The following is a 22,083-nucleotide window of genomic DNA, read 5'->3' as shown; positions in this document are numbered from 1 at the left end:
GATTGAAATCTTCCCTTCAGAAAGGACAAGAACCATTGTGAACATAGGCCTGCCATACCCGGATCTGGGAGGGGCAATGCAACTAGGTGGGTTGTTTTGTTTTTTTTGTTTTTTTTTGCAAATTAGATTTATGTCAGTGTTCACAATTTTGGATTTAGAGTTCAAGTATTTGTTTCTATAACTAACATGTTTAGATAGTAGATAGTGGAAACATTTATTCAGTATTTTTAAATGTTCTATTAACTTGGCACTATTACTGGCACTATGACATACAAATAAAAATCAAACCAACATGCCTTTGCACAAAGAACCATGAGTCAAAACTAGCTTTCCCACACTGGCATTGTGTCCTTAACATTAGTACTGAATGCTGCAGGTGGAATGGCTAAAACTAAGTGTTATACGGCTTCAGTGGAGATTTTGACCAAAAACCTGAAAGCAGGAAAGATCAGCATCTATAAGCATATCTGATAATGACCATAGTACATGGAAGATTAGAAATGGAACACATAATAAAAAACATGAATTTATCATATGAATTCAAAAAATAAAACATTGTGCATTTGCAAAACTAAATGAAGGGAAAATGATAAATCTGGAAGATAGTGATTTAATCTTCTACATTGGAATTATGTTTGGAAATGAATATATTCAATTATGATGAAAGAGCTAAGATGGATGATATGGATGGTATGGATAAATTGTATTATCTATATTGCTGAATAGTTACTAGGCATAGGCTGGTCATAGTTGCTGCTGTGCTCCAGTGAAGAGTGAATTTAAAACAATTGGGGGGATGAACAATGTCCTAAATGAAGGCAATCTGAGCTAATTTAATATAATTTAGTCTATTTACTAATTTATTGACTCCAGGAGACCCATAGCATTTTAGGCGGCATGAATGGATAGAACTAGACAGTACAGAAGGTGTACAGAAGTGAGTATAGAAAAAAGCTTTGAGTCAAGAATAAAAGAGAGCTGAGGTTTAGTAATTTCTCTGAAAAAGTGCCATAAAAGTGGCCAGGTTTTAATTTTTTTCTTTATTATTATAATGCAACAAAAATGGAACAAAATATCAAAGTAGAATAATAATAAACTATAATAGCTGCATAAATGCACCAAATATTTAATATATCATTAAAAATAATACAACTCAATTAAACAACAAATTAAAACTTTGTCCAGATGTGATCTTATTGTCTTCTTCCATTGCATCAATGGACTCAAACAGAATGAGTAAAACTTAAAGATAAAAATGATAACATGCTTTGCAATGAAACTAAAGTGAGTGAATGATGGAAGAACTATTTCAAAGATTTGTATGTTTATGTCCGCAAAGATAAATTGGGAAAGAGGTAAGTTGTCAAAGATAATGACAATTTAAACTTGAAGAATATGCAGTAATGGAAAAATTAATGGCATATATTTACAAAAAACCAACAACATTTGAGCAAGAATGCCTTTCTTACATGTTACACAACAAGGCAAATTTAAATATCTAGAGTATGGCTTTTAAGTGCAAAAGAAGCTAAGGAATCAAACATTTGTTCTTGTTGTTTATAATAACCACAATGGGAATACTACTTTTGAAATCTTGCCAAAAACATCTTCAAGGTATTAAACAGGCAGTCTACAAATAGTCCTTGTCAATGACTGTTTGCTTATTGGCTGCTTGAAGTTATGATAGAATTCCCCAGAGCTACTTATGACTCATTTTTGAAGTTTTGATGGTGACATCACCACACCACAGCAGTCTCCTAATTGTGTTTTAGGTGCTTGGCAACTGGCTAGCATTTACAGCCATTTGCAGCATCCCAGTGTCTTGTGACTGCAATTTTTGGCATGTTTTGCCAGTTTTTGACATTTCTGGTTTCCGGGGGGAAAAAGTCCACTTGGTGAAAATAGGCATGCTTAATGACTGCAGTGTTTACTTAATGATTGCTGCAAAAAGTTGTAAAATTGGTCTCGGTCACATAGTGAACTGTTTAATGATCATCACAACTTCTGACTGTTATTTGTGGGGCTCAATTACATTCATAAGTCAAGGAGTCAATATCTATGGAGCTTCTCAGTCATCCAAGTCATGCTTGTCCCAAGAGGCAACTATACTTTCTGATTTTTCTTTGAAGACATTTTGCTTCTCATCCAAGATGCTTCTTCAGCTCTGACTGGATGGCGGGGAATGGAAGGGTTTGAATTTAAATCCTTCCATTTGCCACCATCGAGATAAGGATGAGAAGTGAAACGTCTTCAAAGAAAAAACAGGAAGTCCAGTTGCCTCTTGAAAAAAGCTAGAGTCAATACTGACTGGCAGGCAATCAGTCTATAAACCACAGATTTTCCTCGCTTTTTTTCCTCGCTGTGTTTTAAACAATTAATATAGAATTTAGTACTTAGCTCAGAGATTTAAATTCTTATATTGTTAAAAGAAGTTAATGTACCTAAATGCAACTTAATGTTTTCTATGGTAGTTTCAAATTAAAGCTACACTGAGCAGTAACTGTACAATCTTTGTCTGCTTGTAAATATTATTTATGTACCCAGTTAAAAAATAAACAATTTACAACTAAATAGAATGATACAATGAAGGATATTGAAATATATATTTTAATATTAATGTGTCAAAAGAAAAGGAAATTATGTTGAATCATATTGTTGAAAATAATATGATAGCAAATGTATACAGTGTAACTGGAGAAATATTGGATGATTTTTACCTATGGAGTAGCTCTAACTTGTTTAACTTCTGTGTGAGAAGTGTATTAGTGCTGACAATTGGAAGTGTGCTGTGAAATAGAGGGAAATGTAACCAAGTTGATTGCAAAACCCATATACAACCCATGTTTTTAAAATGTATCTGGAAAAAAAATTCTGTTTCTGTGAAAGTGTTTGAGTGTTGCACTAATGAGCAAAATTAGAGAAATAGAGTGCTTTTTCACGCTAGAAACTAGTCTATAGGCCAGTTTTGCTCTTAGAAATTCATTGAGAAATGCATGAATATATGAAAAGTTAATGGATTTTATTTGAATTAGGAAAAATATATAAGAAAATGAAGAAGCTTGAATTTTTGAATGTTTTAGATGTTGAATATTTTGCAATATGTGGAATTGAAGATTGATTGTTGAGCATGCTGAATGGATGGATGTCCAGTCAATGGAAACAAGTAGAATGCTTAGCAAATGTTTCAACACCTAATAACAAATAAAACAACAACATGTTATGTTTCTTTGGCTGTTTTATATATTTCTGCAAACATATAATAAACAACTGTACTACATTAGAAATATGTTAGTTTGAGATGTGAATTCCTTTGTATGCAAGTGATGCTCTGTTTTTGACTGAGATTTTAAATCATTTGTAGCAAATATTAGATTATATGATGCAACCGTTTAGATCTGATAATGCTTTAAAAGATCAAGGTAGCCATGGTTGAAAAAGAAAGTGAGTGAATATTATACCTGTGCATTGCAAAAATCTAGAGCAGGTACATGAATTATATTTGCTAAAATACTTTCTAAAGATGTGAACATGGAGAAAGAAATTTTAGGATTAATAAACATTGCTAAAATGTTGGCTATGGTAGTATATTGTCATTTGCAAAGAGTGTATGTTTTTGGGAGAAGCAAAAATCACTTGGATCATGCTACCACCCACTTTGTTTTATGAAGTGAGAGATGCAAATGTTAGGAAAAATCTAAATGAATGCAGTGGAAATGAATTATCCCAGTAATTTGTGCAGTAAAGAAACAGAGTCAGAAATAAATAATGAATGAATGTCATTTGAATTAACAAAATTAATGTCAATGTAATAGAAATACATTGGAATATGTCAGGCCTGGAAGCCATCTTTTACATTGGGCCTTTTCTGAATGATTTGATAATGAATAAGGTTGTGATTACAAAATGAATATAACAGAATGAATGAGCTGAAAGGAGAAGATGAAGAAATTTGTCGTTGGATGGAACTTTTTGAGATTCTCAAAAATAGGATTACCAGATCTGGGGTGCAAAAATCCAGACAATTGATAAAACGGCAATCAAGAATTAGTATCTCCTTGATCTCTTTTCTATCACTCAGTGATAATTTTTTATTTTGACAACCAGGTCTAATAATCCTGTTCATATGGTTATACTGGAAGCAAGAACAGAAATAATATGCTGAAAAAAGTGATATATTGAATAATATTAGTTTAAGTTACATTTAGTTAGATTTCCTTTTTTATATATAAAGGTGGCAACTTTTAATTTCTGGCTTACTGCAATTTACTTTACATAATGTTGACTTTTCTGAAGGGTACTTCTGTGATTTGCCTATGTATGTGTTTATTGATCTTGAGAAAAGTTTATCACTTGTGTCATGTTTGGTATATGGGTGGGTTCTGGCTGCCGCTATTGCCAGTTTGCTCAGGGATCTGCTACCCCCGCGAGTGCTTGATGCGCGCTGTGTACGCATGTAGAATGCAACAAAAATTGCTCTATGCATGTGCAGAAGGCAAAAACAAGATCCGAGAGAACCGGTTCGGTGGCGTGGCAGGCCTGAGTCGCTGCCAGTTCCAGTGACCCAAGCCACCAAGTTAACTGGTTCAGCTGAACCGGTAGAAACCAACCTCTGGTTTGATAGAAGAAAGGATATGAAGTTTCGTAGCCATAATATATTTGCCAAAATGGAAGTATTACCTTCTAGGATTTGCTACTGCTAAAAGTATTTTTTTATTTGAACAGTTCAAACCCCTGGCTCATTGCTTCATGAGCTGAGGTGACGCAGTGGTTAAATGCAGCACTGCAGGTTACTTGCAGGGTTGACTTCCATCCTTCCGAGGTGGGTGAAATGAGGACCCAGACTGTGGGGGCGATATGCTGACTCTGTAAACCGCTTAGAGAGGGCTGAAAGCCCTATGAAGCGGTATATAAGTCTAACTGCTATTGCTATTGCTATTGCTACTTCAGCTGACTGCAGTTCTTCAGTTCGGCTGTTCAAATCTCACCTGCTCAGGGTTGACTCAGCCTTCCATCCTTCCGAGGTGGGTAAAATGAGGACCCGGATTGTTGTTGGGGGCAATATGCTGACTCTGTAAACCGCTTAGAGAGGGCTGAAAGCCCTATGAAGCGGTATATAAGTCTTAACTGCTATTGCTATTGCTATTCATTCCCAACTACAGTAATGCATGCCCCCTCTGGATGTTTTTTTAAAATTAAACAGTTATTTTGCTATTTCATATTTCAGTAGGTGCAATTGATCATCTGTTTGTATTTGTATACTTCTAAGGTGTGTGGATTCTGAGTAAATTTTACTTTAAACAGATTTGTCTAAACTATTTAACTACAGTATTCGTTTGTATGTATAGACAAGTCACATCCAGTCTAATAGTATAAGACAGTGATGGCTAATCTTTTTGTTGCTGGGTGCCAAAAATGCATGCACGCAATAGCATGTGTGTGTGCCGGGACCCATAATACAAAGTGAGCCCCCACCTGCGCATACGTGCACAACCCCTCACACACATTCTCCCCCATGCACGCCGCACTGCTCGCCCAAGCTGAGCTTGGTATTTCCTCGGGGGGGTGGAAGGGAGAGAGAGGCCGTTTTCACCCTCCCCAGGCTCCAGAGGCTTTCCTAAAGTCTGGGGAGGGCAAAAATGGCCTCACCCAGCCCTCCAGGATGCCAAAAATCAATTGGCTGGCGTGCGCATGTGCGCTGGAGCTGACAACTCGCGTGCCGGCAGATATGGCTCTGTGTGCCACCTGTGGCACGCATGCCATAGGTTCGCCATCTCAGGTATAAAGTAAATAGTATTTATTTATTAACACGTACTATTAAATACCTAAAATCTAATTTTACAAAGTACTAAATACAGTTGTTATGTTAGAACTTTATAATTTACTTGTAAGATAATGAAACTTAAAACAATAGCACCATCCTCTGGTATCATAATGTTAGTTTTAGTGTCAGATAATATGTTATTTCTGAAAACATGATTAAATGGTAGTAAAAGTATCTGTTCGTTATATCTTATACTTTCAGTTTTACATACTCATAACGAACCAGGTGCTCAACAGAGATTCTACTGAAGAACATCAACGTGGACTATATAAGCTCTCAGTTTAGATTTTGGAGAAATATTAGGTCTACCTAGTATTTAGTAGTTATTATAATACATATTTATGGTCACAAACCTGTACATATTATTCCAGTTTTTTCCTGTAATTGCTAAAGAAACAACATTACAGTCATTTAGCAAAATTTGGTTTGTAAGAAGATATTATAGACACTTGAGGTTATTTTTGGAAGCTGAGCTCTATACTGTGGAAGTGTATAGAACAAATACATTTAATGCACAAATAATTGCTTTTCAAAATACTTAAGTTAACTTGAACTGAATCAATTTTACACAGTACAAAGTTTTAATTCTTCTTAAGACAATTTGAAAAATCCTGTAATGCTTTCTTTTCCCTAGGAATCTTCATATTAATCAACAGCTGATAACTTGGAAAATATTTAGCTGTTTACTTTCTTATCCATTTTTATATGATTTTTGATTTGTTAATTTGATTAGTAAAGTATACATTTAAGAAGAAGAAAAATCTCATAAACTAGATCAGAAAATCCTTGATTTTAGCTATAGGCAATAATAGGGGAAAGATTCCCCAAGACTTGAGGAAAGCATGTTCGTTTTTTCAAAAAAGGAAGTAGCAGGACTCAGAAAATTACAGAGCTGTTACTGTATATTTACTGAGCAAATTTCTGAACACATTGTTAAACTGAATTATTTGTGTGAATATTTGGATAAAATGCACCAATTAACAAAAACTATCATAGTTTTCCACAAACAAGTTATGCCACACTAACTTTATCTCCTTTTTACTCACAAGTAAGATAACTGGCTGATATTTTAGAAGAGAAGAAAAAGATTCAGGAAGATCTAAACAGATCTAAAAAAACAGATTTTAAAAAATTGTCCTAAGTAGAATAAAAATTAGCAGGGAGAAATGTGGATGTCTACATTTAGGTACGAAAAATTTAAGTCACAGGTATTGTGCAGGAAAAAACCTAAGTTGGCAGTACTACATATGAAGAGGATTTGAATGCTCTGATTGAAGAAAAGTTAAATATGAACCAGGAGTATTATGCAATTGTTAAAAAGGCAGTGCTACTTTGGGGTATATTAAAAGGAGCATAGTGTCCAGGTCACACACAGAGTATTTGTCCCAGTTGGAATTATACTGTGTCCAGATTTGGACACTACATTGATAAACTGACATTAGCTCAGGGAAGGTTGTTAAGATGGTGAGAGGACTGGAAACCTGAGGGTTGATTAAAGGAACTTGTTTATTCTTTAGAAGAGAAGACGAGGTGGGGTGTGGGGGCGGAGATACACCAATCTTTAGATATCTAAGGGTTACTACAGAGGGGATAGAGGTACTAGTTCTCTGTTGCATTGCTACACATGACAAAGTCTGAAACTGCTGGGAAGTAGATTCAGTTAGATGCTACTGTATGATGAATTTCCTGATGGTAAAAGCAGTTAACCAGTGGATTAATTTGCCTCAAGTAGTGGTATTTTTCACTGCATTTGAAGTCTTCAAACAGATGTTAAATAGTAATCTATCCAAAATACTTTTAACAGTGGTTTGCATTTGATCAGACTAGTTGATATCTACCTCTATGAGTCTATGAACATGCCATTTTAGGTCATTGCTGTTCCTCTTTTTTTATCCCTGTGAGCAGGACAGTGTTATCTCTTCTATGTTTTGTAGTAAATGCTTTTTCGTATCTTTTAAGGAGTGTTTTCCAGTTAGTACATTTATTGACAAAATGGAAACATTTAAAGTAATTTCTAGAATGATTTGTATTATTCTTGGGCGTGCTCCATGGGATATTTCCTGTTAAGATTTTTTTTTGACATTTATGCTAAACTGGAAGATCAGTTCTATTTTAAATCATTTAACAATATTTTAAATGTTTGCTATTTAGAGCTCATGTAAAATGTGAAGATGTCCTCTTGTCTGTTATCAGTCCCAGAGGACTTTTAGTCTTTTTAGCTGTTAATTGCTGCCAGGTGATTGCCTGGATAGTTACTATAGAGTTGTTACCATTGAAGGATCAGAACAGCTCATTTTAAACAAACAATATAAAACAATATACCGTATATACTCGAGTATAGGCCGACCCGAATATAAGCCGAGGCACCTAATTTTACCACAAAAAACTGGAAAAGTTATTGACTCGAGTATAAGCCTAGGGTGGGAAATGCAGCAGCTACCAGTAAATTTCAAAAATAAAAATAGATACCAATAATGTTTTTGAATATTTATTTCAAAGAAAAACAGTAAACTAGCGGTGTATTCAATGAAATACTTCACTCACCTCATGATGCTGACGTCCCGCTGTGATGATGATGTCCCGTGCAGCCGCAGGAGCGATATCCCGCCTCCTATGACACACGGCACAGTGATTCCTATCATTGGATCACTGTACCAGAGGAGGTGGGACATCGCTATGTGGCTGCTTGCCATAACAAGGAGGAGGTGGGACATCGTTGCAGAGCGGCAGGAGGGGGAGGAAGGGGAATCGTAAGACAGCCCTGCATTACATTAGAACGTGAGGAGGGGGGATGGTGCGGTGCGCGCTGCGCGGCAAACTGACACAGAGGGAGGGGAAACTCACAGGGGCACTGGGCCATTCACGAGTGTCACCCAGCGGCATGGCCCCGCCCCTTTTTCTCCTCCATTTCGGGCAAATTTTTCACTGACTCGAGTATAAGCCGAGGCGGCTTTTTTCAGCCCAAAAAGTGGGCTGAAAAACTAGGCTTATACTCGAGTATATACAGTATGAGCTTTGTAAAGTAACAGTAATTGAAAGCAAACAGGGCTTTTACTTGGAAACCCCCTTTCTGTTTAGGAAATAACCTTTTTCTAAATAACTCATTCTTGCTTGGAAAGTTATTTAGAAATGATTTGCAAAGAGCTGAACATTTTTGAGTGGTTAGTATAATGCTGACTTAAGTCTTTTCTAGGCAGATACATTGATTCTGAGCTCAGTTCACTGTTAGCAAACATGATTTAGAAGTAGAGGTAAATAGGTGGGAAGGATCCCTCTTTGTTGATGCAACTTGTGCAATGCTAACTCTTTTGTAATTCTGCAATAAGGTATAATCTACATCAGCAGACGTTAAATAGGAAAATGAAAAAAATGTGGATGGACAATAATAATTTAAAAACATTCTTAGAATTAGAGTCATAGGGCTGGGAGAGACTTTGGAAGTTTTCTGGTCCAACTCTTTGCTCAAGGTAGCAGTCCTTATGCTATCCCAGACATGTGGTTGTCCACTCTTTTCTTGAAAACCTCCAGTGATGGAACACCCACATTTCATGGAGGCAAGCTATTCCATTGACTAATTGTTCTCACTGTCAGGAAATGCCTCATTTCCATGCTGAATCGAGCTTCTACCCTTTGCTTCTTGTCATGCCCTCAGGTTCTATGGAGAATAAATTAACCCCTTCTTCCCTGGCACAGCCCTTCAAGTATTGGAAGACAGCTTTCATGTCACCCGTAAAGCCTTCTCTGTGTTAAGCTAAACATTTCTGGTTCCCTTAGCTGTTCATGTATGATTTAACCTGCAGAACCCTTATCATTTTGTTGCTTTCCTCTACACTCTTTCTAGAACCTCAGCATCTTTTTTATATTTGGTGACCAGAACTGGACATGGTATTCCAAGTGTGGCCTTTTCAGTGCAGTATAGAGTGGTACTATCAATTCCCATGATCTTGATTCTCTCCTTCTGTCCATATAGCCTATGACTGTGTTGACTTTTTTGGCAGCTGCAGCACACTGCTATCTCATACTTTGATGAGTGGTGGTCCAGCAGGACACTTAAATCCCTCTCGCAGATGCTATTGTTGAACCAAGTACTGCCTATATACTGTACCTGTGCATTTGGATTTTCCTGTGTGTATGCAGGACCCTACTTTTCTCACCCTGAACTGCAGCCCAAGTCTGTCAAGATCCTTATGAATCTTGAGTCTTATCTTCCAAAATGTTATCAATTCCCCCTAGTTTGGGTCATTTCCAAGAGTGTTCCTTCAATTACCTTACGTACCGTATATACTCGAGTATAGGCCGACCCGAATATAAGCCGAGGCACCTAATTTTACCACAAAAAACTGGAAAAGTTATTGACTCGAGTATAAGCCTAGGGTGGGAAATGCAGCAGCTACCGGTAAATTTCAAAAATAAAAATAGATACCAATAATGTTTTTGAATATTTATTTCAAAGAAAAACAGTAAACTAGCGGTGTATTCAATGAAATACTTCACTCACCTCATGATGCTGACGTCCCGCTGTGATGATGATGTCCCGTGCAGCCGCGGGAGCGATGTCCCGCCTCCTATGACACACGGCACAGTGATTCCTATCATTGGATCACTGTACCAGAGGAGGTGGGACATCGCTATGTGGCTGCTTGCCATAACAAGGAGGAGGTGGGACATCGTTGCAGAGCGGCAGGAGGGGGAGGAAGGGGAATCGTAAGACAGCCCTGCATTACATTAGAACGTGAGGAGGGGGGATGGTGCGGTGCGCGCTGCGCGGCAAACTGACACAGAGGGAGGGGAAACTCACAGGGGCACTGGGCCATTCACGAGTGTCACCCAGCGGCATGGCCCCACCCCTTTTTCTCCTCCATTTCGGGCAAATTTTTCACTGACTCGAGTATAAGCCGAGGCGGCTTTTTTCAGCCCAAAAAGTGGGCTGAAAAACTAGGCTTATACTCGAGTATATACAGTAGGTCATTTATAAAGATGTTGAAGAAGACTGAGCCCAAGACAGAACCTTCAGGTATCCCACTGCAAACTTTCCTCCACGTAGAAGCAATTATAATGGCAAACATAAATTGAATTAAGGAGATCCACATTCTGTACCTAGAATAAATTTCACAAATTTGTTAAATATTTGTTTTGAACATTATTTCCAAAACCTCAGAATTTAGGGATTTGTTTTTTAAACTGGAAAAATATATAGGTTGAAATAATCTGGAAGTTGTACAGACCTGCATTCCCATTCTGAGCTAACTATTTAACATCGGTATATTACAACTAGAAACTATATTTCAGTATATTTCCACTAGAAATTGTCCATTTCCAATTGACTTGAACAAGATTGTTCTTCCCCTTATAATAATATCTATCATGGTATTTGCATTTCAAAAATTATAATCAAAACAAGAATAAATGTCAACATGATCAATAGTAGGCATGTAAGATGTAGTTTATTACAAAGGAAATAAACAAGAACAAAAGTCTTCAAAAAAACTAATACAATATTAATATGATTTAAAGGTGTGTATATGATCTAAACCAGGGGTGTCAAACTCAAGGACCAGGGGCCAAATCTGGCCCATGGTGTGCTTAGATCCGGTCTGTGGGGCCACCATGGAAACAGCAAAGGACTGGCTCATGGTTCCTCTGCCAGCGAAAATGGAGCTTCATTTTTGCTGGCAGAGGGTTGCAGGAGGCTATCACAGTTGAAAACGGAGCTTGTGAGGGCTGCATGCAGCCATCCTGAGCTCTGTTTTCTCTGGCAGAGGATTTCAGGAGGCCATCCCAGCTGAAAACACAGCTCTGGAGCCCGTTTTCGCTGACAGAGCGCTCGGGCCACTATAGGCGCCCCTGACACAAGTGACGTCCAGCTGGCCACATCCACCCCAGCCACATCCCCTCCCCCCAGGTAAAATACAACCTTGATCCGGCCCTCAATGATATCGACTTTGACACCGCTGACCTAAACAATCTATTTTGGACAATATTGAGTCAAAGGGAGAAGCAAGACAATGCAATTATCTGAAATATATTGTTCCAGTTTCTATGAGTGACTAGAGACAATGGGTAGGAATTAGAGGAAAAAAGACTATGAATGTCTGTATTAAAATACAGATAGTTTTCAACTATAAGTATGATAATTTATAAAATGTAAATAGGCCAAGTTATTAAAAAAACCCAGTTTAAATTATTTGGTTATACTATTACAATTATATTTAATAAAAGTGTTATCATATTATAGTTACTGTTATGAGTTCATGTGTTAATATTTACAAAGGTTGTTTTTATTCTAGTCTTTGTGTAACTGACATACCCTGTTATTCATACACTGCATTAAAAAATGCTATATATATACCTCGCTGAAACATTGCCAAGACAATCTCAATCTTACACGGGAAAAGACCTGAATACAACAAGACCAGCACACACACACACACACACACACATTTTTGATACCTAATTCCTGTTTATGGATCAGATCCTCCAAGCAGAATCTCTATAAGGAACTGGTAGAAAGGGTTGTATAATAAGGAGAGAAAGAGAAAAGTCATAGTGGAGACAGATTAGCATGATAATTGATTTCACCATTATTTACCCAATTTCATACAAGACCTAGGATTCTGTAGATCTTTGTAAGATCCCAAATTAGAAAGCATGTACTCAGAATCTAATATGTCCACCCTAATATATTTTTCTTGTTCTAAATTTCTAAGAAGCTATTTTGTATTATCTGTTTTCAATCTATTGTGCCGGCCAATCTAGATATCTACTCAGTTTGCTCTATTGTTATGGTTTTATTTTTTTCTCATTCTGCTAGGAAAAGTGAGAGATTCTCAAGCTATCAGAACAGATTCTGACATTGTGCCAAAAGTTACCAAAATGACCATATCTGGAAAAAAGCAAGCTACTGGTTTTGAAGTCCCAAGGTAAACCCTTATTCCCCTCAAAATACATTTCTGCTAGCTCCTTTTTTCCGAATAGTGAACCTCTAATGACTTTTGTTTTGTTCTGCTTTTTGGTAAAGATTTATTATTATATATGCTTATATGCATATATAAATAGCATAGCTTCTTGTTTCATTTGTTTAAGTTGACATAAAAGACATCTTGCATTTGTGAATTTTTTTTTAAAAAAACTTTCACTGCATATTTTACGTAGAAGAACAATGTCATTTTAAAATAACTTTCCTTAGATTGCCAGTTTATTCTGAGGTGAATTCAGATTAGAGCATTGTAAATTAAATTCTTTTAATTTATGTGAAATGCAATCAATTCAGAAAAGAGAGGGAAGAGATTTGGGTCATTCTTCAGATGTCCATGTTCTATACCACATTGTATAATATATGTTCTCTTTTCAGTGCAATATATGTTTCTTTTAACTGATGGACCAGTATCTACTTTACTACATCTTATTTATTATGTCCTATTTTCTTGTAGATGACTATTTCATCTACATGTAGTACGTTGTTTAAGAATTTGATAGATAACCTGTGCATTCTGAGTCTCTAGTGGCGGTGTGTTTACAAATGGAGAAAATGTATATTGTTCTTGGCATGGAAGAAACATATTGTGGCTTGAAGTTCAGCTGAACAGTTTCAGGCAAGGTTATAGTGTAGTTGAACAGAATCCTGGAACATTTAGGTCGTTCTAAATGTTAGTTAAAATGAACATGAAAGAGTTTAATGGAATGAATAGGGCAGGGCTGGTGCACCTCACCCCTTTTTTCTCTCCTCTTTGTGGTATGTGCATTTGCTTTTCTTATCTCTTTTGTTCTTACTCTCCCCCCCCCCCCTTCTTCCTTTTAATTTTATGCTGCCATTGCTTCTGCTGTGCTTCTGTTCAACCACACCTTACTTGTTGGCTTCACTATCTTACCACCTCTTCCTTTCAGACCAATCTTGGCTTAGACTGGACATGGCCTGTCCACAATCTGCCTGCTCTATTGAGTTCTGTTCTGCACATAATCCAGTTTTTACTATTTGGATAGCAAAGTAGAGAGTTACATATTATAGTTAAATGTAACTTTAAATTAAAGCTTATCATGAGAGAAAGACAAAATGTTTAGTGAAGAGAAAGTTCTAATTCATACACCAACAAAAATCTCCTTATATTCGATACCAGCAAGTAGTATAGAAGGAAGGAAAACTGTATTTTAAAGGCCTCACTGAGAGAAACAACCGGATAGAAACATTAATTTGTTCCAGAATAAAAAAATGAAAATAAAGGAAAAAAGCTCCAGGATTTCTTAATGCATCAAATGTGAACAATATGCCACCAACTGCTAATTCATACTATAGGTCTATCATTGGGTTCCTGCTTCACAAAAAGCAGACCATTTCATATTTTGACTAGTTAATTGAAGCTGCAACACAGCTGCACATTTTCCCCTGCTTGAAACTTGCCTTCTGGGTTGGTCTCCTACATTCTTGGAAAAAATACAAGACTAAATGAAGCTTAGTTATTCTATATGTATTTAAAATTCACATTTTTAAATCAGAATATACAACCAGACTAATTTAACACAGATATTTTGTGCCATAGAGGTTAAGATGAAGAGATCCTGAATATATTTTCTTATTTTCTAAATTTAAAAGCTGGATTAAGGGACTTTAATGACAATGTAAGACAAAAGTAAAACTTAATTTCCCAAGGAGGCAGATTTTTAGCTTTAAAGCATGATATGAGTTTTTTATATTTCTACTTATAATTAGTATTTACAACAACTATAAGTATGCTATTGTAATTCCACTATAGCACACATATTTTCTAAAGTGCCCCACCATATATACTGAAATAACATATAGTATTATTTCAAGTTTGAAACAATAATACATTTTAGAATTGCTCCTTGCTCCACACCTTGGAATATAAGAAATATCTGGTTGAGATGAATGAGAACTCCATGTGGGCTGTCCCCATAAGGCTTGTCCCTTCAGAAGCAGCTGTATATAACTCATTACAGCAACATAATTAATGCATGACATGCTGTTCATCTTTCCTAAGACTGCATATCAAGACAAGAAACTTAGTGGGTAAATGGAGGAAGACATTTATCAAATAATAATTTAGTATGGTTAGAATAATTTTGTATGCTATCTGAATGCTTTTTGTAGCGGCAAGGGGAAAAACGCCCACATAATTCTGCTTCTTATTTGAAGCTTAGAAAAGCAATAGAGTAATACACTTTTTCACCATAATTCTATATATAGAACAACTTACCAAATATTTACACAGTGGTTAATTCACTGCCATTGTTTTTTCTTCCATCTGAGATTGTAAATAAATATATAGATCATTTTATTTTGATCTGTAGTCTTTTGAAATGTGCATTCTCACATTCATTCTCTGCTTTTTGTAGTGCAAATGTAGAAGAGAATGGACATAATACATTTATACCACAAAAAGGATTCTCTGCTGGAGATACCATTGGAAATATGGGGATAGCTGAGATACTACCTAAATCAACTTTTCCCTCCCAGACCATTCAAGCATCAGAAGACTCATCAGTGGTACCAACTCCTGTGAAAAAGTCTGCAAAATCAAAACAACAATTAGATATAAAAGCTGAGTTGGAGAAGAGACAAGGAGGAAAACATTTGCTTAACCTTGTAGTAATAGGTATATTTATTTTGGTGCAAAAATGAAAAATATATGTAGTTCCTCTTTTCAGTTACAGGCGTAGAATGTCTTCTAAAATAAATTAATCAGTGATAATGTGGTGTTTCTTTTTAGGACATGTTGATGCAGGAAAAAGTACTTTAATGGGTCATTTGTTGTATCTTCTGGGTAATGTGAACAAGCGAACAATGCACAAATACGAGCAAGAATCAAAGAAAGCTGGAAAAGCTTCATTTGCTTATGCCTGGGTTTTAGATGAAACAGGGGAAGAGAGAGAAAGGTGAGAGAAACTAACCTTTTACATGAAAATTGGCTGTGGTAGCAGTTGTAACAGCAAAGTTGTTTTTGAGGTTTCTGTGTACTGTGTACTCAGAAAATATATATGTATGTATGTATGTATGTATGTATATGTATATATATATATGTATATGTATATATATATGTGTATATACATACATACATACATACACATATATACACACACGTGTATATATGTATATATGTATGTGTGTGTGTGTGTGTGTATGTATGTATATATGTTTGTGTATATATATATTCAATCATATATGATTAAACTGTCTAATTCTGATATAAAGCTATGGTTTTTACAAGAAACTCACTATACATAATTTTAAGGTAGTATTTATGCTTCCAGGAAATTTTATTTTACTAAGGGATCCCAGAGTAGATCCAGAAACAATTAGAAAAATATTATTATTTGGCTATTGGTACCAGATTACTTCTAGAAATATTTGAATCTCCATTGCAGAATTAGAAATGAATTGCGGAAAGTGATACATGGGTCAAAACTCCCTTGGGTAGTGGTAACTTGTTCATATAATGTAGCATGTAGGCTAAAATGGTAGATTAATGAATATTTATTCATATCACAATTATAATTGGTTTTATGATATCATATGCTCTTACCCCTAACCATAATCACTTATTGGACCAACTTTCTTAACATAGCTATATCATGTAATTTTGATTTTAAATATGATGGTTGAAAGCCCTACTATTACTTCAATAATATTTTTATTTTTTATTTACTCTCCTGTTTTAATTCTCACATTGTGTGGGATATTGTTGACACTAGTTGTTCAAGAAGATATGAATATATGAAAGACTAGAAACCTCTTACAGACTTTTTGCTGAAAATGGGAAAAAATGAACTGGTGATTTATAGATTTAAAAAAACTGAATATGGGAAGCAGTGTGTTGACATGTAACTTTAAAGAAGGCGGCGAGATACTAAGATTGGAATTTGCTTCTTTATATTTTCTTACTTTTTTACTTTTCATATTTTTCATATTTTTTCTTTCTTTTAATCTTACTTTATATCATTTCATTTTATTTCTATGAAAATCTATAATAAAAGTTATATATAGAAAAAGAAGATAGGATATACAGATTGATTTTAAATATTATTATAAAGGATCCATCGTATGCCTTGTCATTATTTGCAGGGGAGTGACAATGGATGTAGGTATGACGAAATTTGAGACAAAAACAAAAATTATTACACTAATGGATGCTCCTGGCCATAAAGACTTCATTCCAAATATGATCACAGGAGCTGCCCAGGTAAAGCCTTTCCTAGTATCATCTGTCATACATAAAGCACTTTTAGATTGAATTGTAGTATTCACTGGCAGTTTGATTTCCCATATTGTACATACTACAACATGGATGCAAATTATATTGTAACAATCAGAGGAAATAAATTATTCTTACCCAATACTAGGTAATGTTATTTTTGCACATTATAACTCTATCAACAAAATGAGAAATGTTGTGTTTCATTTGAAGTGATTTAAGTAAGCCTATCTTTATGATAAGGCAACAATAAGAAAAGGCAAAAGCATTTTAGATGTATCTAGACTTTGTATGATTAACCTGTACCCAAGAAATACAACTAATCAAGTGGTTTTCCTTAGGCTGATGTGGCTGTATTAGTGGTAGATGCCAGCAGAGGGGAATTTGAAGCTGGTTTTGAGACTGGTGGACAGACACGAGAACATGGTCTTTTAGTTCGATCATTGGGAGTAACACAGCTAGCAGTTGCAGTCAATAAAATGGATCAGGTATTGCCTTGATTTTTTTAAAAAAACTTCTTTTATAAATATAGGCTTATTTTTACCAAGAAGCATGAAGAGAACAGAGAGAGGAAGAGAATTTTTTTTAGATAATATTCACTTTGAAGTTAATCTATAGTATCTTTTGAAAAAAGATAGCTAAAACCTAAAATAGAAGAAAATGGTGTAAGCAGATATATTAATAAAGTATTTGCTTGCGTTTCCTGTTAAATGATAGATTAGGAACACCGATGCTAGCCTGTTAATTTCTTCAGTGTCATTAGTTTTTTTGCTTTGTTATACTGTTATTAATGCAATACTGTTAAAATTAATTCAAATCTAGTTCTTAAATTTTGCTTTGTTATGAGACATTGCTTGATATAATTAACCTCCTAGAATACTGTAATCATACTGTGTTGTTATATAGATGCAATTAATAGCATTCCTTAAGAAATGTTAAGTCCACTTCACATGCATTTTTAATTGAACTGGTACTTGAATACATTTTAAATTGTTAACACATCAAATTTTCTACTATATTGCCATTTTCATTTGATAAAGGAAAGCAGCAAGGGAGAAGTTCTTAATGATCGTGATATTTCTTGGTTGATAAGAGATTATTTTCATTATCTCTTCATTTCATTTTTCAATTCATAGGGTAATGTCCAAATATGTTTCTATTCCTTAGTAAAATATCATGTTTATATTATAGGTCAATTGGCAACAGGAACGATTTCAGGAAATTGTTAATAAACTTGGACAATTCCTTAAGCAAGCTGGCTTTAAGGTAAACAAAAGATTATAAAAAAATAAAAAATAAATGCTTAAGTAAAACATGGAATACAAAAAATAAAAATGTAAATACATGCAATATCATGTTAAGAATTCTTAGCTGACAATTAAGAACCTGGTAAAAAAAGAGTCAGTTTGGTCTAGTGGTTAAGGCACAGAAATGTGAAGACTATGAGTTCTAATCCTGCCTTAGACATGAAAGCCAACTGAGTGACTTTGGGCCACACAAAGAAAATAGAGGAGGAAAATATGTTCACTGCCTTGAGTTATTTGTAAAAATAATAAAGGTGGAATGCAAATATAAACAAACAAACAAATAAATAAATAGTGTATTTTTCAGAGTATTTTCGGAGTATAAGACACACCTTTTTTCCTCAAAAAAGAGGCTGAAAATCTGGGTGCGTCTTATACACTGAATACAGCATTTTTTTGCCTCCTGAAACCCTGCCCCTTCACCAAAATGGCCGTGTAGAACTTGTAGGAAGCTTTCAGAGAGCTCCTGAGGGCTGGGGAGGGCAGAAATGAGCAAGAAATGGGCCATTTTGTGCTCAATTTTGCCCCCCTAGCACAGGAGCACTCTTTAAGCTTCCTAATACCCTTTTTTGACAAGAAAGGGGCCGTTTTTTTGCTCATTTTTGCCCCCCTGCCCCCGCAGGAACACTCTATAAGCCTTCTAAGGGCTATTCATGCCCTTTTTTTGGAAAAAAAACCAGGCCTGTTTTCACAAAAACGGGCTGTTTTCGCGAGGTTTGCAGAGTGCAAAAACTTTCTTTAAAAATTTGCCTCTTCAAAACCTTGCTGTGTCTTATAGTTTGGTGCGTCTTATACTCTGAAAAATATGGTAAATGCCTAAGAAGGTTGTTAATGGGAGAAGTGTCCCCTTAGATAGACAGGTCTGATTCAAAATTTTTCCTTGCAGTGAACTGGCAGTACTGCCGGCAGCAACCCACCCCTGGACAAGATAAAGCCTACAGCCATCTGGGGAGAGCAAAGGATTGGTATTCCCAAATACCATCTTCTGGTCATGTCCTAATACAGCGATGGCAAACCTTTTTTGGCTCGCGTGCCATAAGTGGGGGGAGCGCAGGGGGGTTGTGTGTGGGGGTGCCGCACCCATAATGCAATGCGTGGCCGCCCCCCAGTGCGCATCCACGCACTAGAGGCGCTCCCCCATTTTTTGCATGCTTTTTTCGTCCTCCCCAGGCTCCAGAAGTGTTATAGGAGTCTGGGGAGGGCAAAAACAGCCTCCCCTGCCCTCCTGGAAGACCTCCGGAAGCTTCAGGCACCTTCAGGAGGCTTCCCTGAAGCCTCCGGAGCAGTCAAAACTACCCTCCAAGCAAAGCGAAAGTCACTTCCAGTTTGCTTGGAGGGTCGTTTTAAGCGCTCCGAAGGCTTCAGGGACCTTCAGGAGGCTTCCCTGAAGCCTTGGGAGCAGTCAAAATGACCCTCCGAGCAAAGCAGAAGTCCGTTCCCAAACTTTCAGTTTGCCTGTAGGACCGTTTTTTTGTGCTCTGGAGGCTTCAGGGAAGCTCATGAAGCCTCCGGGGGGGGGGAGGCCCTTTTCACCCTCCCCAGGCTCCTATAAAGCCTCTGGAGCCTGGGGAGGGTGAAAAATGGCTTTAAAAAAGGGTGAACTCAGCTGGCATGCGCTGGCCAGCTGACAGGGCAGCGCCTCGCATGCCTTGACAAATGGCTCCGCATGCCATAGGTTCGCCATCACTGTCCTAATATGAAAGACAAGAGCAACTACAAATCAGTGCCTTCAAAATCAGATTGTTGTAAAAGTTATAATGACTGAGGGTACTGAAAGTTACCATGATGTTTTTGAGAACTGAGTGAGCTATACTCCTCTAATCCATTTCCCAGCATAGATTGTGCCTTATGATTATAATCTATGGTGGCTGCATGATCCAAAGAAAAGTTCCATTTGCTTTCAAAAATTGCTCCAGATCACCTTTCAGAAATTTTATCAGTCAGGACAAAAATGCCTTTGGTACAAGCACACAAATGATCATGCTGAAAATTTAGCAGAATATGATGCACTCAACAATACAAGAAACAGTAATTTGAATGATTTCTACAGCTCGATTGCTTTTTTAAGTGGTTTTAGTTGTCTCTAAATTTAAAACAATTATCAATTAACTTTACTATATGGTATTTTAAAAACTTTTTCCTGAAAAAGCAATTGTGCTTAATTTGAATTTCAGATGCTTGCATTTCATAATATAGAGTTAATTATTAGTTTTGCATTGCAAAATAAACATTTAATTCAATTAGGAATCAGATGTAGCTTACATCCCTACCAGTGGACTTGGCGGTGAAAATCTTGTTACAAAAAGTCAAACAAGTGAATTGGCAAAATGGTACACAGGAAAATGTTTGCTGGAACAAATTGGTAAGTATATACATCTTTGAAGTTTTGAAAATTGTTGCAAACACAGTGCCAATAAGCCATATTACATTCAAATATATATATATATATATATATTGATTTATTTACAGATTCTTTCAAGCCACCTCAAAGATCAGTTGATAAACCATTCAGATTATGTGTATCAGATGTTTTTAAAGGTATGTAGTCTTCCCAAATGGGTTTACAAAAGATGTTTGTTGAAGTTTGGATAAATCTTGTATGAAGGTGCAAAAAGGAATGAAAAAACAAGTTGTATATTATTTGAATGGACTAAAATTGTTAGAAGAAAAAGGAAGGAATATAAAATTGATTTATTTGATCAAGGTTAAAATAGATTTTTCCTTCCTTCCTTCCTTCCTTCCTTCCTTCCTTCCTTCCTTCCTTCCTTCCTTCCTTCCTTCCTTCCTTCCTTCCTTTTAATTCATATTAGACTTTACTACTGCAATTATAATCTTTAATAAAAAATATTTTAAAGGTCTCACCAAATGTTTTTTGTAAACAATTTACTGGAGTTGTGTAAAGTATCTGAAACAAGTGTTTTTCAAAAAGAATGTTAGAAAATGCTTCTCTTTAAATCATTTACGCAACAATATTCTTTGCAAGATTTTGCAGCTATTTCAAAATCTGTCCTTGATTATCTGTTCATGGAAGCACAGTGTTCCTTGGAATGTTCTATTCATACAGAGATATATTTTGCACATCCCTAGAGACATCTGGGGATAACTTTCAAATCAGCTGTCACACTTTACAAAGGACATAATTTTTCTAATCCTTGACTGATCATTTAGCCAGCAGACATGCAATCCAGCTCTCTTTATAAAACTTATTTTTTTTTTTTGTATAGCTAATCCCTAAAACTTTCTAAGAACAATAGGTTGGCTAGGGGATTCAGAGCTCATTTTGGTGTTTGTGATAGCAGCACAACATTATTTGCACACCATTAAAAATTCCATATATCTATTAACAATTTTTGGAATGATACTCCTTTGAAAAAAAAATATTTTCCCCAAACAATTTCACTATGCATAGAAAACAAACACATGTAAAAGTAATTTGGATCTTTTTGTCTTAATTCAGTAAGATTAATTCTGGTAGTCGTTTGGTTATGATGGCAGCTGGGACCAGAATTTCTGTTGCCAAATGATGCAGTTCCAAAGTGCACCATCACATGACAGTTTCACTTAGCAACAGCAATTCCAGCAGTCCTCATTGCTGTTGTAATTGGAGGACTCCGTGGGTCATTTAAGTGAGGATCTCATGTGATCATGACTTCTGACTTCTTGCAGGCTTCCCCATTTACTTTGTGAGTGGGAAGTCAGCAGGCAAATCCTAATCATGAACTGTGCATGAACTGGATGATGATGATGTGAC

At 36.0% G+C, this 22,083-nt stretch overlaps 1 protein-coding gene across 2 annotated transcripts in view; it reads left to right on the top strand.

The window, feature by feature from the left end:
• HBS1L (HBS1 like translational GTPase) overlaps positions 1-22,083 on the top strand; it is a 55,180-nt gene that overhangs the window by 23,240 nt on the left and 9,857 nt on the right. For both annotated transcript variants that reach the window (XM_032215885.1, XM_032215887.1), the window contains 8 exons: positions 12,633-12,741; positions 15,173-15,432; positions 15,547-15,712; positions 16,899-17,016; positions 17,370-17,516; positions 18,220-18,294; positions 20,577-20,694; positions 20,802-20,870. In XM_032215885.1, the coding sequence (XP_032071776.1) occupies positions 12,633-12,741; positions 15,173-15,432; positions 15,547-15,712; positions 16,899-17,016; positions 17,370-17,516; positions 18,220-18,294; positions 20,577-20,694; positions 20,802-20,870 (1,062 nt within the window). The remainder of the gene's footprint in view (positions 1-12,632; positions 12,742-15,172; positions 15,433-15,546; positions 15,713-16,898; positions 17,017-17,369; positions 17,517-18,219; positions 18,295-20,576; positions 20,695-20,801; positions 20,871-22,083) is intronic.

Source organism: Thamnophis elegans, chromosome 4 (genome assembly GCF_009769535.1).
Source record: "Thamnophis elegans isolate rThaEle1 chromosome 4, rThaEle1.pri, whole genome shotgun sequence".
Classification (NCBI taxonomy): domain Eukaryota; kingdom Metazoa; phylum Chordata; class Lepidosauria; order Squamata; family Colubridae; genus Thamnophis; species Thamnophis elegans.
Note: the sequence above shows the minus strand (reverse complement) of the source record. Positions and strands in the feature narration are given on the sequence as shown.